The sequence below is a fragment of the Manis pentadactyla genome, chromosome 8 (genome assembly GCF_030020395.1).
Source record: "Manis pentadactyla isolate mManPen7 chromosome 8, mManPen7.hap1, whole genome shotgun sequence".
Classification (NCBI taxonomy): Eukaryota; Metazoa; Chordata; class Mammalia; order Pholidota; family Manidae; genus Manis; species Manis pentadactyla.
This window is the reverse complement of record NC_080026.1, coordinates 113,306,681-113,326,106: the sequence shown is the minus strand read 5'-3', so window position 1 is coordinate 113,326,106 and position 19,426 is coordinate 113,306,681. Positions and strand designations below refer to the sequence as shown.

Genomic DNA, 19,426 nt, shown 5'->3' with positions numbered 1-19,426 from the left:
ATCTCTGGAGGGATGGAGGACAACTTCAGTAAATGCATGGTTTAGAATCAAAACGCCTGATTACAGCCCCACTTACACCGTTTAGTGTGGTAACTGATAGATGTATGACTGCTCATTACTCAACCTCTGCGCCTTGTGCTCCTCATCAGTAAGAGAGAATAATGTTAAAGTCTCCAAAGAGTTACGAGAATGAATTAAAATAGTTTAGTTAAGTTTTAATAAACATTTCATGAACTAAGCAGCAAAATTTACTAGGCAGAGGATACAGAAATTGAGATACAGCCCTTGTCTGCAAAGAGCTCCCAGGCTGATGAGGTGTGTAAACAAAGGAACTAGAAAGAACAATCTATTAAAAAAACTGGCAAAGGACATAAATAATAATTAAAAAAAAAATCCAAGCGCCTCTCGAAGGGGGTAAGATATAAAAAAAGAAATCCAAATGGCCAATAAATTTGAAAAATGCTCAACTCACTAGTGATTGTTAATGATAAATTACCTCTCTGTTCTATTAGAAGTAACCTGATTATCACCTTGCAGATGAATTAACGTGTGCAATGTTTCATATAGCTCTATTTCTTTTTTAGCTAATGCAACAGTCATACGAGAATATTGCAAATTTTGTTCAAAATCACCTGTACTTAGTATCAACCTTCCTTTCTCTTCCAAATGTCTAGATTCATGTTGACGTTGATTCTTTAATTCTTCCTCTTAATCAACTTCTTTGAATTATAAATTACATGCAACAGTCTTTTCAAGTGCACAATTTGATGAGTCTGACAGATATATGTGTGATCCACCACCCCTATTAAGATACAGAACATTTCCATCACCCCCAGAAGTTTCCAAGTGCCCCTTTGCAGTCCATCCATCCAGGCAGCAACTGACTTCTTTATAGCACAACAGTTAATCTGAATTAATACAGATAATCATACTATAGTAATATAGATAATCAAAGGAAGTATTCTCTTTTTTGTCTGGCTTCTTTCTCTCAGAATAATGATTTTGAGAGTCATCCATATTGTTGTGTGATTCACTAGTCTTCCTTTTCATTGCTGAGAAATATCCCATCATATGGATATATCTCATTTTGTTTATCTGCTCACCTGTTGATGAACATTTGGGTTACTTCCATTTGGGGACAATTAGAAATAAAGCTCTATGAACAATCATATACAAGTCTTTATATGGGTTGTTTTACCTGTGTACTTCCAATGAGTGGGATGGCTTTGTCATATGTCAAGAGACTTACAAACCATTTTCCAAAGTTGTTCACCATTTCACATCCCCAACATCAGTGTAGGGGAGTCCAGTTGCTCTATACCCATAAACTTAGGAAAAGATGAATCAGTCTGTACCTACGATGATAAGTAGTCATCTGTGGTAGACCGGCCACTGACAGGTGGCTTCCATGACCCCCACCTGCCGGTGTTCATGCCCTTGTGTGACCCTTTCTCTTTCATATGGGCATGATCTGTGACTTGCTTCGAACCAATAGAATATGGGTAGGTAGTGGGAGATACATAATTACATGTACGTGATTTTATTTGTATTAAAATATCACTGATAAGGAATCTTGTGAAGGTTTCACATGAATAACATTGTGGTTTCAACATTCGCCCATATTATCAAGTCCTCACCACCACCCCTTGCAGTCACTATCAGCATAATAAGATACTATAGACTCATCACTTATCTTCTCCGTGCTGACATGTAAATGATTATCATGATGACATTTACAAAGACTGTATGGCCCGTCTTTCTGGATCTCTCTCTCTTCCTTGCTGGCTATGAGGAAACAAGTGCCCACGCTGGAGAACGCCACATGGCAGTTCATTGTGAACACCATCTAGTCACTGAGGGCTGAGTCACAGAACACAGAAATAATAAGATAATAAATGTGTTGTTTTAAGCTACTAAATTTGTGATAATATTGTTATACAACAATAGAAAACTAATATACCACCAGTACTTGTTTGAAATCTGTTCAGCCAATGACAGTTTACTTCAGTGAATGCCTTTTGGAAATCAAGCTTTCAGTGTCTGCCCCTCACTCCTGAAAGTCAGTCATCCTGGAACAGATTCATGCCAATAATCACCCCTGGGAGCACCATCAATCAATAATAGCCTCACCCAAGCAAGGACACTTCTCCAGATGATATCAACCTACTTATGTTCATCAATCCCTGAAGTCCATGCTTCCTGAAAACTATTATGATCAGCAGACTACTCTGCTTGGAGAGACTGCCAGTTCTCCTTTATTACAGCAAACAATAAATTCAATTTTGTCTTATTTTATTTATTGAGCTATAGTCTTATCATCTTTTGAAAATTCTAGAGGTTCCACCAAGATCATTTTGAAGACCGTCACTTGGCAGCATTCCAGGGGCCTTTGGGTCAACAGGTGCACTCACTGGATCCCTTATGTCCTATCTCTGTCCTTCAGATCACCTGCCATATGAGTTGGTCTCAACAAGAGAATTCTTTGAATTCTGACTAGTTTCATTGAGCTCTTCTTGCTAAATGAATTTTGTTATCCAGTGATAGGTAACCAAATGGGTCTTTGTATAAATTCATTAGACTCAGTTCTCTGTATAAAGCAGTTAGGCCTGGACCTTTGTATTAAAGAACTTCGGGTTTGGAGATGCACCATTTAGTTATTGAATCTAGGTGTTTGTATAAGGTTATTAGACCTTTATATGGTTGTATATTGTTTGATAAATATTTCTGCCATTAACATGATAACTCACCTGCTGCTTGCCTTACTTTTGCTATTATTTGTCTCCGCACAGAGTTACATTTCAAGGGATTTTCCTTTTCCCAGTATTATATTTTTTCTTTTGAATGTATAAGGCTGTGTTCCACAGGGAATGGATGGAATCATAGGCACTAGAATTTCCAACTCAATCCAAACTGGCTCTTGAGGATTAAAGTTGAGGTCTGTTGGACCAGAGACTGGCTAATGTTACCCACATGTAGTAAATCCCTTTCACTAACTGAAACTACCCAATATTTTTCTACTAGTTGATTAATTATGAATTGTTGTTACATTCTCTGTCTCATGTTATCATCTACTGGTATAACTTTCTTAATTTACAAATGCTATAATCTTTATCCAATGAAGAAGAATGCTAGATTGTGTTTTGGTAACTCAAGAAGTATCCATGACCAGAACAGAACTTTTGGACACACCAGTACTAAATCTTGAATAAAATATTGTTTGTTGATTGACCTCTTAGTAAATGTAAAAAGTGACAGTACCAGGCTTGATAAAGGTCACCTAGTCGCCCTTGTAAAATCCAATTCCTTTCCAGAAGTCAAATTGTCCAAATAACTGAACTGTGGACCTTTCTAGGGCATATCAAAATACTCAAAAGGGTCGATACATACCCTAATAGCTGGTATGCCTTTAAAACTACTCACTTCTTTAAAATGCTATTTTAAAAGGTTTTTAAAAACTTCCCCAGAAACTTAAAAAAAATTAATAACAAATGTGAATTACCTGATGTTTTGAAACTACCAAAAATAATTGCTGGTCCTAAAAGTAGAGAGTCACAGTATTACAGAAACTATAATACTACAAACTTACTTTAAAAATAGTGGTGCTGTTTACAATAGCCAAGAAATAGAAACAACCTAAGTGTCCATCAGTAGATGAATGAATAAAGAAGATGTGGTACATATACACAATAGAATATTATTCAGCCATAAGAAGAAAACAAATCCTACCATTTGCAACAACATGGATGGAGCTAGAGGGTATTATGCTCAGTGAAATAAGCCAGGCGGAGAAAGGCAAATACCAAATGATTTCACTCATATGTGGAGTATAAGAATGAAGAAAAACTGGAGGAACAAAACAGCAGCAGAATCACAGAACCCAAGAATGGACTAACAGTTACCAAAGGGAAAGGGACTGGGGAGAATGGGAGGGAAGGGAGGGATAGGGCGGGGAAAAAGAAAGGGGGTATTACGATTAGCATGTATAATGTGGGGGGAGCATGGGGAGGGCTGTGCAACACAGAGAAGACAAGTAGTAATTCTACAACATCTTACTACACTGATGGACAGTGACTGTAATGGGGTTTGTGGGGGGGACTTGGTGAAGGGGGGACCCTAGTAAACATAATGTTCTTCATGTAATTATAGATTAATGATAACAACAACAAAAAAAGTGGAATTCTTATAAGCTTCCAGTCTGAATTGTGGTATAAAGTAACACAAAATGTTTTACACTAATCATTTGTCAACACTGAGACCAAATTAAAACTGTAACAAAGACTTGCTGAATAAACCCAAAGAAGATTCTTTGAAAAGTTAAAACTTCTGTAAAGCCAAGAAAAAAATTAGAAAATACAGTATTTTAACAACTATGAATTACCAAAATTGACCTAAAAAGACTCAAAAGAGTTGAGGAGACCAATAACTATGGAAAAAAACAGCAAATTATGTTAAAGAATTATCTGTCCAAAAAAGTCACTAGGACCTGACACTTCTCATGTCCTTTATTTAGAACTTCAAAGAATAGAAAATTCTGCTATTTAATCTGCTTTAGGATCTAGAAAAAATTGAAAGTCTCTCAATAACTTAAAACTAGTAAAATCATAATACCAAAACATGATGATGCATAAATAAGAAAACTACAAATTTTTCATATGATGAGAGATGCAAAAGAAATAAAATCCTAAGTAAATTACAAAGAGTATTCAATTAAAAAAAAAAGTAGACACTCTAGATAAATTACAATTCTTCTAGGAGTGATTGGATACCAAGAAATCTATTAATATAATGCACCTCATAAATACGTCAGTATTTGTCACAGCCTTTTTTTAAATTGAAGTATTGTTGATATACAATCTTATATTGGTTTCAAGTATACAACACAATGGTTCAACAGTAACCCACATTATTAAATCCCCAAACCAACTGGTGCATTTACTGTCAACATAGTAAGATGTTACAGAATCATTGGCTTTATTCTCCAGGCTGTACTACCATCCTCATGACCAACTTCTTTTATTTATTTATTTTTTTCAGGGTTATTTTTTTATTAAGGTATAATTGACATACAGCATTATATTAGTTTCAGGTGTACAACATAATGATTTGATATTTGTATATATTGTGAAATGATCATGACAATAAATCTAGTTAACATCCATTACCATACGTAGTTTCAGATTTGTTTTCTTATGAAGAGAACTTTTAAGGTTTACTTTCTTAACAACTTTCAAATAATCTGTATTATAAACTATAAAATAGAGTTGCCATGCTGTATATTATATCCCCATGACTTACTTTTTTTTTTTTTTAAATAATTATTTTTTATTGAAGGGTAGTTGACGCACAATATTACATTACATTAGTTTCAAGTGTACAACACAGTAGTAAAACATTTATATACATAATTCTAGGTTCCAGCTATCACCCTACCAAGCTGTTACAGTATCTTGACTATATTCCTTATGCTATACATTACATCCCGGTTACTTATTTATTTTACCATTGGAAGTCTGTCCTTTTTTTTTTTTTTTTGTGAGGGCATCTCTCATATTTATTGATCAAATGGTTGTTAACGACAATAAAATTCTGTATAGGGGAGTCAATGCTCAATGCACAATCATTAATCCACCCCAAGCCTAATTTTCGTCAGTCTCCAATCTTCTGAGGCATAACAAACAAGTTCTTACATGGAGAACAAATTCTTACATAATGAATAAGTTACATAGGGAACAGTACAAGGGCAGTCATCACAGAAACTTTCGGTTTTGCTCATGCATTATGAACTCTAAACAGTCAGTTCAAATATGAATACTCATTTGGTTTTTATACTTGATTTATATGTGGATACCACATTTCTCTCTTTATTATTATTATTTTTAATAAAATGCTGAAGTGGTAGGTAGATACAAGATAAAGGTAGAAAACATAGTTTAGTGTTGTAGGAGAGCAAATGTAGATGATCAGGTGTGTGCCTGTAGACTATGTGTTAATCCAAGCTAGACAAGGGCAATAAAACATCCCCAACTTCTTTTATGACTGAGAATTTTTGTACTCCTTTATTCCCCTCACACTCCCAACTTACCCACCCCAACCCCTCCCCATGGTAACCACCAATCACTTCTTAGCGTCTATGGGTCTACATGCCATTTTGTTCATTTTGTTTTGTTTTTATTCTCCACAAATAAGTGAAATCATATTACATTTGTCTTTCTCCGCCTGGCTTATTTCACTTAGCATAATACCCTCTAGGTCCATCCATGTTGCCCCCAAATAGCAGGATTTCTTTCTTTCTTATGGCTGAATAATATTCCATTGTGTAAAGGTACCACCTTTTCTTTATCCATTCATCTACTGATGGACACTTAGTTTGCTTCCATATCTTGGCTATTGTAAATAATGTGGCAATAAACATAAGGGTGCATATATCTTTTCAAATCAGGAATTTTGTTTTCTTCGGGTAATTTCCCAGAATTGGAATTACTGGGTCATATGGTTTTTCTATTTTTAGTTTTTTGAGGAGCCTCTATACTGCTTTCCACAGTGATTGCACCAATTGACTTTCCCACCAACAGTGTAGGAGAGTTCCCATTTCTCTACATCCTTGCCAACATTTGTTTTATCTTGTATTTTGGATAGTGGCCATTTTAACTGATGTGAGGTGATATCTCATTGTGGTTTTGATTTGCATTTCCCTGATTATTAGTGTTGTGGAGTATCTTTTCGTGTGCCTGTGGCTATCTGTATCTATTCTTTGGAAAAATGTCTGTTCAGGTACTCTGCCCATTTTTTTAATTGGATTATTTGTTTTTTTGGTGTTGAGTCATATGAGTTCTTTATCTATTTTGGATGTTAACCCTTTATCAGATAAATCATTTACAAATATATTCTCCCATACTTTAGGTTGCCTTTTTGTTCTGCTGATGGTGTCCTTTGCTGTACAGAAGCTTTTTAGTTTGATGTAGTCCTATTTATTCAATTTGTATTTTGTTTCCCTTGCCCAGGGAGATGTGTCCAGAAAACAATTGCTCATGTTTATGTTCAAGATATTTTTGACTATGTTTTCTTCTAAGAGTTTTATGATTTCATGTCTTATATTTAGGTCTTTAATCCATTTTGAGTTTACTTTTGTGTATGCAGTTAGACAGTAATCCAGTTTCATCCTCTTGTATGTAGCTGTCTAGATTTCCCAACAGCAGTTATTGAAGAGACTGTCTTTTACCCATTATACATTCATGGCCCATTTATCATATATTAATTGACCATATATGTGTGGGTTTATATCTGAGCCCTCTATTTTGTCCCATTTATCTATTGGTCTGTTCTTGTGCCAGTACCATTACTATTTTGATTATGTAGCTTTGTAGTATAGCACAAAGTCAGGGAGCATAATACTCGCCCCCAGCTTTGTTCTTCTTTCTCAGCATTGTTTTCACTATTTGGGGTCTTTTGTGGTTCCATATGAATTTAAGGATTATTTGCTCTAGTTTATTGAAAAATGGCATTGCTATTTTGATAGGGATTACATAGAATCTGTAAATTCCTTTGGGCAGGATGGCCATTTTGACAACTAATTCTTACTAGCCATGAGCATGGGTAGATTTCCATTTATTTGTGTCTTCTTTAATTTCTCTCATGAGTGTCTTATAGTTTTCAGAGTACAGGTCTTTCACCTCCTTGGTTAGGTTTATTCCTAGGTATTTTTTTCTTTTGGATGCAATGTAAGTGGAATTGTTTTCCTTATTTCTCTTTCTGCTAGTTCATTGTTAGTATACAGGAATAAAACAGATTTCTGTGTATTAATTTTGTATCCTGCAACTTTGCTGAATCCAGTTATTAGTTATAATAGTTTTTTGGTGGAGTCTTTTGGGTTTTCCTTATATAGTATCATGTCATCTGCAAATAGTGACAGTTTTACTTCTTCTTTACCAATTTGGTTGCCTTTTACCTCTTTATCTTGTCTGATTGCCATGGCTAGGACCTCTAGTACTATGTTGAATAAAAGTGGTGAGAGTGGACATCCTTGTCTTGTTCTCGATTTTAGAGGAAAAGCTTTCAGCTTTTCACAATTGAGTATGATGTTAGCTGCAGGTTTTTTGTATATGACCTTCATTATGTTGAGGTACATTCCCTCTATACCCATTTTGTTGAGAGTTTTTATCATGAATGGATGTTGAATTTTGTCAAATTCTTTTTCAGCATCTACTGAGATGATCATATGGCTTTTACCTTCTTTTTGTTAATGTGGTCTATCACATTGATTGATTTATCCTTGCATTCCTGGAATGAATCCCACTTGGTCATGATGGATGATCCTTTTGATGTATTTTTTTATTTGATTGGCTAATATTTTTTGAGGATTTTGTTGAGGATCTATCATTCTTTTTGTTGTTGTTGTTATTGTGCCTTTGCCTGGTTTTGGTATTAGAGTGATGCTGGCCTCACAGAATGAGTTTAGTTCGACTTTTTGGAATACTTTTAAAAGGATGGATAGTTCTTTAACTGTTTGGTAGAGTTCAGTTGTGCAGCCATCTGGTCCTGGACTTTCATTAGTTAGGAGTTTTGATTACCAATACAATTTTGTTACTGGTAATTGTTCTGTACAGATTTTCTGCTTCTTCCTGAGTTAGTCTTGGAAGGTTGTGCTTTTCTAGGAATGTTTCCATTTCTTCTAGATTGTCCAATGTATTGGCTTATAATTTTTCATAGAATTCTCTAATAATTCCTTGTATTTCTGTGGTGTCAGTTGTAACTATTCCTTTTTCATTTCTATTTTGTTTATTTGTGTCCTCTCTCTTTTTTTCTTGATCAGTCTGGCTAGAGGTTTGCCTAGTTTGTTTATCTTCTCAGAGAACCAGCTCAGTTTCATTGATGTCTTTCTATTGTTTTATTCTTCTCTATTTTATTTATTTATGTTCTGATCTTTATTATGTCCCTCCGTCTACTAAATTTGGGTTTCATTTGCTCTTCTTTTTCTAGTTTTTTAATTGTGAGTTTAGACTTGTTTATTTGGGATTGTTCTGGTTTCTTGAGGAAGTCCTTTATTGCTATGTACCTCCCTCTTCGGACCACTTTTGCAATGTCCCACATATTTTGAACTGTTGTATTTTTGTTTTTATTGGTCTCCATGTGTTGCTTGATTTTTTCTTTGATTTGTTCATTTGTCTGTTGATTATTTGGAAGCATGTTGTTTAGCCTCCATGTGTTTGCGGGGCTTTTTGTTTTGTGTAATTTATTTCTAGTTTCATACCATTGTGATCTGAAATGATGCTTGATACAATTTCATTCTTTTTTAATTTGTTGAGGTTCTTTTTGTATCCTAATATGTGATCTATTCTGTAGAATGTTCCATGTACACTTGAGAAAAATGTGTATCCTGCTGTTTTGGGGTGGAATATTCTGTATATCTCTGTTAAGTCTATTTGATCTAGTGTGTTGTTCAGTGCCTCTGTTTATTTATTTTCTGTTTGGTTGACCTGTCCATTGATATAAGTGGTGTGTTAAAGTCCCCTAATATGATTGAGTTGCAGTCTATTTCTCCCTTTAGTTCTGTTAGTATTTGTATTATATATTTAGGTGTTCCTGTTTTGGGTGCATAGGTATTTATAATGGTTATATCCTCTTGTTGGACTGATTCCTTTATCATTATTTAACGTCCTTCTTCATCTCTTGTTACTTTGTTTTGAAATCTATTTTGTCTAATACAAGTACTGCTACTCCTGCTTTTTTCTCCCTATTATTTGTCTGAAATATCTTTTCCATCACTTCACTTTCATTCTATGTATGTCTTCAGGTCTGAAATTAGTCTCTTGTAGGCAGCATATAGATGGATCTTTTTCTTTATCCATTCTGTGCATCATGAAGATGTACCATCAATCTTTTGATTGGTGCATTCAGTCCATTTATATTTAAGGTAGTTATTGATTAGTATGTACTTATTGCCACCATTTCATTATTATTTTCTGGTTGTTTCATAATTCCTCTCTAATCCTTTCTACCTTCTTATACCCTTCTCTTGTTATTTGATGGTTTTCTTTAGTGTTGTGATTGGATTTCTTTTGGTTTTTTTTTAAATTTTTTGTGTATCTATTATAGGCTTTAGTCTTGCAGCTACCATAAGGTTCATAGTTTCCTAAATATATAACAGTCTATATTTGGTCAATTATGAACACAATCTAAAAGTACTTCTTTTTTTACTCTTCTTCCCCCTCCAGACTTTGTGTATTAGATGGCATAATCTGCCCTTTTTGTGTATCCCTTGACTTTTGGTTGATACCTTTATCAGGGATCATATGGCTTTTACCTTCTTTTTGTTAATGTGGTGTATCACATTGATTCATTTATGAATATTATACCATCCTTGCATTCTTGGAATAAATCCCACTTGGTCATGATGGATGATCCTTTTGATGTATTTTTGAATTTGATTGGCTATATTACTCCTTTTGGGTTTTTATCTTTTTCTTTTTTAATTTCATATTTGCTTAGTAATTGGCCTACAACCTTTACTGTGGATTTATTTTCACTGATGAAAACTAGGCTTAAGAACATTTTCATCCACAGAAGTCCCTTTATTATATCCTGTAAGGCTGATTTAGTGGTGGTGAATTCTTTTGACTTTTGTTTATCTGGGAAATTTTTAATCTTGCCTTCAATTCTGAATGATAACCTTGCTGGGAAGAGGATTCTTAGTTGAAGGTCCTTCTGTTTCAATACATTAAATATTTCATGCCTCTCCCTTCTGGCCTGTAAAGTTTCTGCTGAGAAATCTGCTCACAGCACAAGTCTTTAAAATATGCATATATGGTCTTTGACCAACAATTACACTCTTAGGGTTCTATACTAAGAAAATATTAATGGTTATGCCCAAAGGTTTCACAACAAAGATATCCCTTAATGATGTTTATATCAACAACAAAGACGAAAACAGAAATAACCTAAATGTCTAATAACATAATACAGGATAGTTAAATAAGCTATGATATACATGCAATAGACTAATATGCAGTCATTAAAAATAAAGTAGAAAAGTCTTTTAATAACAGAGAAGTATCCATGCCAAAAAACATGCAATATGGCCTCATTTAGGTTAAAAAATACTTTTGGATTTTTGAATTTATTTTTAGCTATCTATATTTTCCAGATTTTCTGCAATTATCATGTGTAATTTTCATAACATAGGGATGAGGATGTAAAGCAATAATTTTTTTATTCCACTTTTTGTTTGTGACTGAGGGTTGAAATATCAGAGAATCACCTTGGCTTTTATTTTAGGAACAGAAAATACCCACTCATATTTTTTTTATCAGCTAGCTGACCCCAGTAGGCCCCTGCCTGGATCACAGGACTCAGGCCTCCCCCGTTCTCATCCAGCTGTCAAACGTTACACAAGCTCTCCTCATCCAGGTTACCACAGAACTGATACCAGGTTCCCCCTCCTAGAACACCAGTGTCCCCATCATTGTCTTGCTGCAGAATTTTCAATAGCTCCTCTGCCTTGCCTAGCCTTCCATTTCAGGGCTCCTGAGCATGGTTCAATGTACCCATCAAATCTGTTTTCTCAGGGAGCCCTCACAGCATCTGCAGTCAGGATCACCACCATCCCATGCATGTCATGCCCCTTCCAGCCTCCGTACATCTGACTCTGCTGCTTTCCCTTCCAGTAGTGCCCTCAACACCCCAATCCTCTGCCTAATAGTCCTCCCTCTCTTTCAAGGCCTACCTCAATCCCCTTTCTTTCATAAAGGTTTCTCTGACTATCCCAGCCCATACCTCTGACCACAAATAGCCCTAAAAGTCTGAATCACAGTTGAACCTTTGGAGTAATGGCCAACCAGGCAGTCTGGCTTACAAGGCCTGGCTGACGCATCTTCATCATGAGGTCCCCATCTGCTGCCTTCCTGCCTAATTCCAGTAGCCCTCACACCAGTCTCTACTCTTCAAAGTACAGACATTGGCAGAACACCCCCAGAGAGGGACAGAAATTTCATCTCCCATCTTTGTGAGTCTCACTCAATGAGTCTTGGTTATCTGTCTGAGACCCACTTCTTCTGTGATGACTGATGCCAGGAATGTCCTTGGGGCTTGACTTCATCTGGCAATAGTATATCATTGGTAAATATTGATAGGAACACTGAAAGTTTCCAGCAGAAGATAAGGATTTTGTCAGTCAGGAAGATCTACTAATAAGGGCTCAGAAAACTAGAAACCCCATTTTGATATACTAATGATAAGAATAATTATTGAATGAATGAAAACTTAATTCCTGCTAGACAGCACTTGTACATGCATGATCTCATTAACTCACAATACCCTGATTCCATTATTATTCCTATTTTACCCAGGAGGAAACTGAAACTTAAAAGGTTAAGTCAACAGAAAATTACCATATGACATAATAATTCCACTCATGGATATATACCCAAAAGAATTAAAAACAGACTCAAACAGATACTTGTACACCCTTGTTTATAGCAGCATTATTTACAATAGCCAAAAAGTAGAAACAACTTAAGTGTCCATCAGTTGATGGATAAACAAGATGTGGTTGATCCATGTATTATTCAGTCATAAGGAGGAATGAAGTTCTGATACATGTTACAACATGGGTAAACCTTGAAAACATTATGCTAGGCAAAATGAGCCAGACACAAACACAGACAAATATTGTATCATTTCACTTATGTCAAGTATCTAGAGTTAGGCATATTCATAGAGACAAAAGTAGATTAGAGGTTACAAGGATTTGGGGAGTTACTGCTTAATGGGTACAGTAACTGTTTGGGGTAATGAACAAATTTTGGAAGTAGGGAGCAGTGATGTTAGTACAACTTTGAGATATATTTAATGCTACTGAATTATATATACTTTAAAATGGTTAAAATGGTAAACTTTGTATATTCTAACATAATAAAAACATATTTTTAAAAAACAAACATACAGCTAGAAAGCGGCACATCTAGAATTTGAACCCAAACCTGTCTGCCTCTAGGGCCCATGTTTTCCACCCTAGGGCTTCACTGCTTCTTGGCAAGAGTTATGAACCAGGAGTCAGGACATCTGGATTCTTACCATCACTATCTTGTGTAACGTTATAAGCCTGACCTTTGAAAGCCTCACATTCTTGAGCTGGTAAGTAATAAGACTAGATAAATATCTTTGACAGAAACTACTGATTGTTATCCTCCTGACAATGTCATCTGTCCATTGATTTTTATTTTACAACATGGGAAGTCTTAAGCCTTGATTACTGACCCAGATGCCATCTGCTTCTGGCATACTCTGGGACACTGATGGATGGGGAGCTTCAGAGACAAGAGAGCAGCTGTCCTTCCCTTACCTAACGCCGCCTCTAGGGGTTTGCTCTGGAGATGAGCCAGCCCTTGGGGAGGCCTCCACTCCTCCTACCTCCCCCTTGTTCTGGGGGAGGGCCGGGCCTGGCTGTTCTCCAGGATAAATTACTACAAGGCAAGAGATAACACCAAATCAAGGTGATAATCAGGACAGCCCTTAAAAAGGCCTCCTGTGCTCTAAAGTGGCTGCAGCAATTCAACTCCAGAGCTGTCTGTCTTGCTGATAACCAGTTGCCATGTGGGAGCTCTTGGTTCTCTTGCTGCTCGCTCTGACTTACATCCTTTGGCCCAAGGCAAAGTACCCTGGTGCCAAGTACCCCAAGAGCCTCCCCTCCCTGCCCTTAGTGGGCAGCCTGCCGTTCCTCCCCAGACATGGCCATCAGCCTGCGAACTTCTTCAAGCTGCAGGAAAAATACGGCCCCATCTATTCCTTTCGTGTGGGTTCCAAGACTACAGTGATTGTCGGCCACTACCAGCTGGCTAAGGAGGTGCTCATCAAGAAGGGCAAGGAATTCTCTGGGCGGCCCCAAGTGGTAAGCAGCGCTGTTACCCCTCCTCACCACCCCCTGGGGTTGCTAACTTCATCAGCCAAGAGCATGCCTGGAATGACCTTTTCAGCTCCAACAACCAATAATTCTTCCAAAAACAGACTAGCAGGGCTGTGGGTGGGCAGCAACTCCTCAAATCCCCCACCCAGCCTCTAAACTAAGCAGGAAGAATTAAAGGAAGACCTCATTTCCAGGGCTTTTTAGGTGTGGGGTGGGAGCACACACTCCAGTCATCTTGCCCCTGAACTGAATGATGCTCTGTCTGAGCTTAGACTTCCCCAATTAACTGAGATATTGTATATAAAGAACTTAGCCCAGTGCCCAGCACAATAAGTGCTCAATAAATAGCCTTTAAGATGGTTAGTCTTCGTGTGGGAAATGGGTTAGTGATCAATGTCTTCTATGGGCAGGTGCAAGGGAGCAGCCTGGCTCCTGGGGGGCTGGGGTTGCTGTTCCCCCAGAGCAAGCTGTCTGCAGCTGCTTGGGCTCACAGGGGGCTGACCCACAGTAGCATTTCAAGAATGCTGATAATCTATCCTACTGATCTTTCTGTGGTACTTCCAGGAGACAAGGGGTGCTAACCATGCAGCAACACTGCCAACCCCCCCACCCCCCATCCCAGCACCCTGCTGCTAAGTACTCTCCTGGACACCCTTGCAGGGACCCCAGCTGCCTATTTTTGATCAAGCCAAGGGTTGACTCATTTTACCTTGGACCAGTCAGGCAGGTCTGTTGGCCAATTACCTCACTCCCAACTCTACTGAGCTCTTCTCTCCAGTGCAAAGAGGAAAGTAGGCTATTCGGGTGGGGCTTATAGGTCAGGAGATGTAAGAGGAGAGGCTCTGGACTCACCTTTTTGAGGTGCCTTTGGAAAGAGGCGGTTGCCCAAGTCCAAACTGGGTGGTAAGACATCTGCACTCTCCAGATGCACCCTCGGTGGGCATACAGCCTTGCAATGGAAGGGTAAACAAAAAGGAGGTGAGCACCCCCAGAGGGCCCAGGGAGAGGGAGAGGTCTGGACAGGGCTCAGTCTCCTGCAACCCACCTGCTTCTGCTGCCAGGACAGGTACAATCCAAAGAGCTTATCCCATCCCCAGTCGCACTGCCCGGTTCCAGAGGCTCAGAGGTCACCTGTCATTGAACTGAACCCCAGCACTCCTGCACTCTAATTCAGGGCTCTTTCTCCCTCCTCCTTCTGTCTCTCTGATGGAATTGGGAGTAGAGGGGCCTAATGCCCTACTCTGCCAAGGCCTTATAATCACGGTTGAGTGGAGTAGGGACGGGGGTCGACATGACAGGTACTGGCCTTCTCCCCCGGAATGGTGCAGGAGGCCCAGGGCGAGGGCGGGTGGATGGTGTCTGATTCCTACAGCTTTTCCTGCTCTCCTAAGATGACTCTAGATCTCCTGTCAGACAACATGAAGGGCATCGCCTTTGCTGACCATGGTGCCTCCTGGCAGCTGCATCGGAAGCTGGTACAGGCCACCTTTGCCCTGTTCAGGGATGGCAATCGGAAGTTAGAAGACCTCAGTGAGTGCCTGGCTGGCCCCTGGGGCTGATGGAGAGAGAAAAGGGCTGGCTGGGGAAAGGAGTGGGAGTGAGGGTAAGGTGGGGCGGTAGGGGTATGGTTGGCTCAATCTAGAGTTTTCTTGACTACTGCTGCCACCTAGTGGGCATTTGCTACCTGTCCACGTGAAGGTGGAACTGGCAGTGGGTGAGGATGATTCCCCACCCTCATGCCGCTCTCTCCTCTCAGTAAATCAGGAAGCCACTTTACTTTGTGATTTCCTGGCCACCCAGAATGGACAGCCCATAGATTTGTCCGGGCCTGTCTTTGCGGCGGTGGCCAACATCATTTGCTTGATCTGCTTCAACTCCTCCTACAAGTATGGGGATCCTGTGCTGAAGACCATGCAGAGTTACAATTGTGGCATCCTGGATTCTCTGAGCAACGACAATGTGGTAGACATATTCCCCTCACTGAAGGTGAGGATTAGGCCAAGCCCCACCTTTAAATCTCAGTAGACCCTGATGGTGTCCCCAATTCTTTCTTCTTACTATCCAGCTTTTTTTTTCTTTTTACTGACCACCTCAGCCACAGTGACTTCTACCTCCTCTGACTCTTAAAATCTTGCTCTTTCTCTACAAAAATAGTTTAGCTTTTTAATCATGCATTTTCATAGTTGTGATAATGGCTCTCATTTATTTACTAATTGCCATGTGCCAGTATTAAGCACTCCACATGCATTAATCATGGCATTCCCCTAGGAGGTAATTTGCATTATCCCCATACAAATGAGAATACAGACTTTGAGAAGTTAAGGAACTTTTCCAAAGCTTCAGGCTCAAGACTGTCTTATTTTAAGAACTGGGCCCATGGCAGAGTCTGCTACAGAGACTCTCCATCAGTGCTTGATATTTGATTGAATGGGGGTGGGCACGAAGAGTTACTCCCTTCACCCTTGCTTGGAAAAATTGTCCTAGTTGTCACTGAAGGTCCCAGTCTGTGTCCCCATCTTACCTTCCATTTTGGCTGAAGGTTGGTTTTGCAGTGCGAACTCTCCAGAGACAGAAAGCTAAGATCTGCCTCTGGAAGGGATTCTGGTAGCTGGAGAAGCAAAATGGAAGAGGGATGGATTTGACATTTCTTTCTACTTTCCAGATTTTCCCCAACAAAAGCCTGGAAAAATTGAAGAGTTGTGTCAAAACACGAAATGAATTGCTATGCAAAATCCTTGGAAAATGCAAGGTAGGCAAGGAGCAGAAGAGATCATGAGTTAGGTTGAAAATGTCATGGCAGCAGAACAGGGGTCCATTTTGGACACTTCAGTATTTCCAGCACCTGGTAGAGAGCATGGCACATAGTAGGTGCTCAATAAAAACTGATTTAATTAATGAACAGGGGTGGGAAGTAAGGAATTGAAGAGGATCCTAGAAGGGACCCAGCCCCACCCCAGACTTAAAGACAGCCCAGTGCCACCTTCTATTCCACAAGTTCACAGGTCCTGCCTAGCCTCACTCCACTCCTGACTTGCAAGTGGAAGTCGCTTCTGTATGTCCGGTCTGGGATGGAGTCACAGCAGGGCATTACAAGTGGGGCTCCTTCCTTATCACTATCTCCAAACCTCCCCTAACCAGGAGAAGTTCAGCAGCAACTCTATCACTAACATGGTGGACATACTGATCCAAGCCCAGATGAACTCAAATGGTAAGAACACTGGCCCCGACCAGGATTCAGCGATTCTCTCAGATAAACACGTTCTCATCACAGTCGCGGACATCTTCGGGGCCGGCGTGGAGACTACCACCTCTGTAGTGAAGTGGGTTGTGGCCTTCCTGCTGCACTATCCTCAGGTGAGCTTCTCTTCACCCCAGCCAGACCCACCTCTGGCCACAGTGTCCCACCTCGGGGAGACATGGAATCCTCAGGCCTCTATGTAGGATGACTGGGCTGACCCACGCCTTCCCCAGGTGGTGGCTGGCTCTTGCTCTGGGGTGGAGCTGCCCCATCTTCTGAGAGCAAAGCCTAGGCTACAGGGCCACCACTGGGAAAGGGCCAGGGCCAGCTCTTCTGGATGTGACAGTAGGATTCTTCCAAGCCCATGCTTCTCCCGGCCTTAAGCACACTTAGGCTCACGTCCATCCTGCTCTGGCCCTCAGATGAAGAAGAAAATCCAGGATGAGATTGACCAGAATGTAGGTTTTAGCCGCATACCAACTATCAGTGACCGGAACCACCTCCTCCTGCTGGAGGCCACCATCCGGGAGGTGCTTCGCATGAGGCCTGTGGCCCCTACGCTCATCCCACACAAGGCTGTTGTTGATACCAGGTGTGTCTCCCCTACCAATAACGTCCAGCCCTACGACTCATTTAACACTGCTTGCCAACCCGCCTGGTTTCCCCACCACTCCTCCAACCCCCCAGCTTGCTAGTTAGTCTGTAGTCAACCACTGACTAGCAATCATCCTACCCATGACCCTATTGATGGACACAACCACCAGCCACTGACACTCACTGCCTGATCCGCAGATCTCCCTGACCTCCCTCTGAAGCAGTCTGCTACCCTGGAGATATGTGGTCTGGGAGGAAAGACTGGGTGCTCTGTGCTCCTGTCCAGTCCAACAGCTGCCATACATACACATGCAGCAGCTCAAAATGCATCCCCACAGGCCCTGACAGACAGGTGTCCCTGCACACGGGCACTGACACCTAAGTGCCTGTCAGGAAGAGAGGGCTGGAGAAGGGGTGGGTGCCCAGTCAACCTGGCAGAAGCTGAGTAACAGATGAGGGAGGAAAGGGCTCTTTTGCCCAGGGCAGGACAGGGGACCGTGGAGGCCTGGGACTGAGCCAGCATGGAAGGACAGCATCCCGGACAACACCCCCCTTCCTCTCTCCCTCTGGGCAGCATCGGCGAGTTTGCCATCGACAAAGGCACAAATGTTATTGTCAATCTGTGGGCCTTGCACAACAGTGAGAAGGAGTGGCACCAGCCTGACCAGTTCATGCCCGGTGGGTCTCTGTTCTGTCCCGTTCCCAGGCCAAGCAGGCAGCCTGGTTTCTATGCCCCACCACCCCATCATCCCTTCCCCTCTGCCAAGCTTGTTACTAGAAAACTCCTGGCTCCAACTATGGACACGGTGGGCCTGTTGACATCCCCATTCTGCCCTAGAATACCCAAGCCCCTTCCCGCTGGGTTTCCCAGGTTCTCCTTCCAGCAACTACAAATCTCCTCTAAGAAGCCGTCTAGGCATATGCCTCCCATTAAGTCAACCCCTTTTCCCCTCGGATGGGGTCCTTTTCATCTGTAAATACTGCCTCCTTTCTATGCTTCCTGAATATTTCCTCTCCTCTGTGTCATTTAGGGCCCCCTGAGAGCAGTGCTCTCTCTCTCTCTCCCTTAATTAAGGCTGTCCACCTCCTCAGACTGGGAGTGCGGGGCCTGCCCTGGCCCTGCCTGACACCCCCTCATGTCCTCAGAGCGCTTCCTGGACCCCATGGGCAGCCAGCTCATCTCACCAACGTTCAGCTACTTGCCCTTCGGAGCAGGGCCCCGCTCCTGCATAGGTGAGATCCTGGCCCGCCAGGAGATCTTCCTCTTCATGGCCTGGTTGCTGCAGAGGTTCAACCTGGAAGTCCCGGATGATGGGCAGCTGCCCTCCCTGGAGGGTAAACCCAGTGTGATCTTTCGGATTGATCCTTTCAAAGTGAAGTTCAAGGAGCGCCAGGCCTGGAGGGATGCCCATGCTGAGTAGAGCACCTAGTGGCCGACCAACACCCCCTGACTCCACTCTGTGTGGCCCCACAGCACAGAATTAGAGGTGCTGCTCCATCCTTCCCTGCCATTCCTCCCTCATCCTGACCCACTCTGCCTTCTTTTCTAGCCTGCAGCCCTAGCGGTGGTGTACATAAATTTGTTTTTCTTCACAAGGTCCCTAAGAAACTCATTCTTTTATTCATTTGTTCACTCATTCTTTCAACAAATATTTCATTGCGTGCTTACTACGTGCCACTTGCTGTCTCTGGACATT

General features: G+C 40.8%; 1 protein-coding gene across 1 annotated transcript; it reads left to right on the top strand.

Annotated features, from left to right (window-relative positions):
* The first annotated feature begins 13,410 nt into the window (after nt 1-13,410).
* Nucleotides 13,411-19,329, top strand: LOC118919237 (steroid 17-alpha-hydroxylase/17,20 lyase). Its single transcript, XM_036898996.2, has 8 exons — nt 13,411-13,882; nt 15,289-15,427; nt 15,654-15,883; nt 16,560-16,646; nt 17,036-17,251; nt 17,558-17,727; nt 18,304-18,407; nt 18,876-19,329. The coding sequence occupies exons 1-8, from the start codon at nt 13,586-13,588 to the stop codon at nt 19,148-19,150; spliced, it is 1,518 nt and encodes a 505-aa protein (XP_036754891.1). The 5' UTR covers nt 13,411-13,585; the 3' UTR covers nt 19,151-19,329.
* The last annotated feature ends 97 nt before the right edge of the window (nt 19,330-19,426 follow it).

Bases quoted from the DNA above. Each gene is read 5' to 3' on its own strand.
- LOC118919237 (XM_036898996.2), top strand. From the start codon at position 13,586: ATGTGGGAGCTCTTGGTTCTCTTGCTGCTCGCTCTGACTTACATCCTT. The intron at 15,428-15,653 runs GTGAGTGCCTGG...CTCTCCTCTCAG, and splicing joins TCGGAAGTTAGAAGACCTCA to TAAATCAGGAAGCCACTTTA. The intron at 16,647-17,035 runs GTAGGCAAGGAG...TCCCCTAACCAG, and splicing joins AAATCCTTGGAAAATGCAAG to GAGAAGTTCAGCAGCAACTC.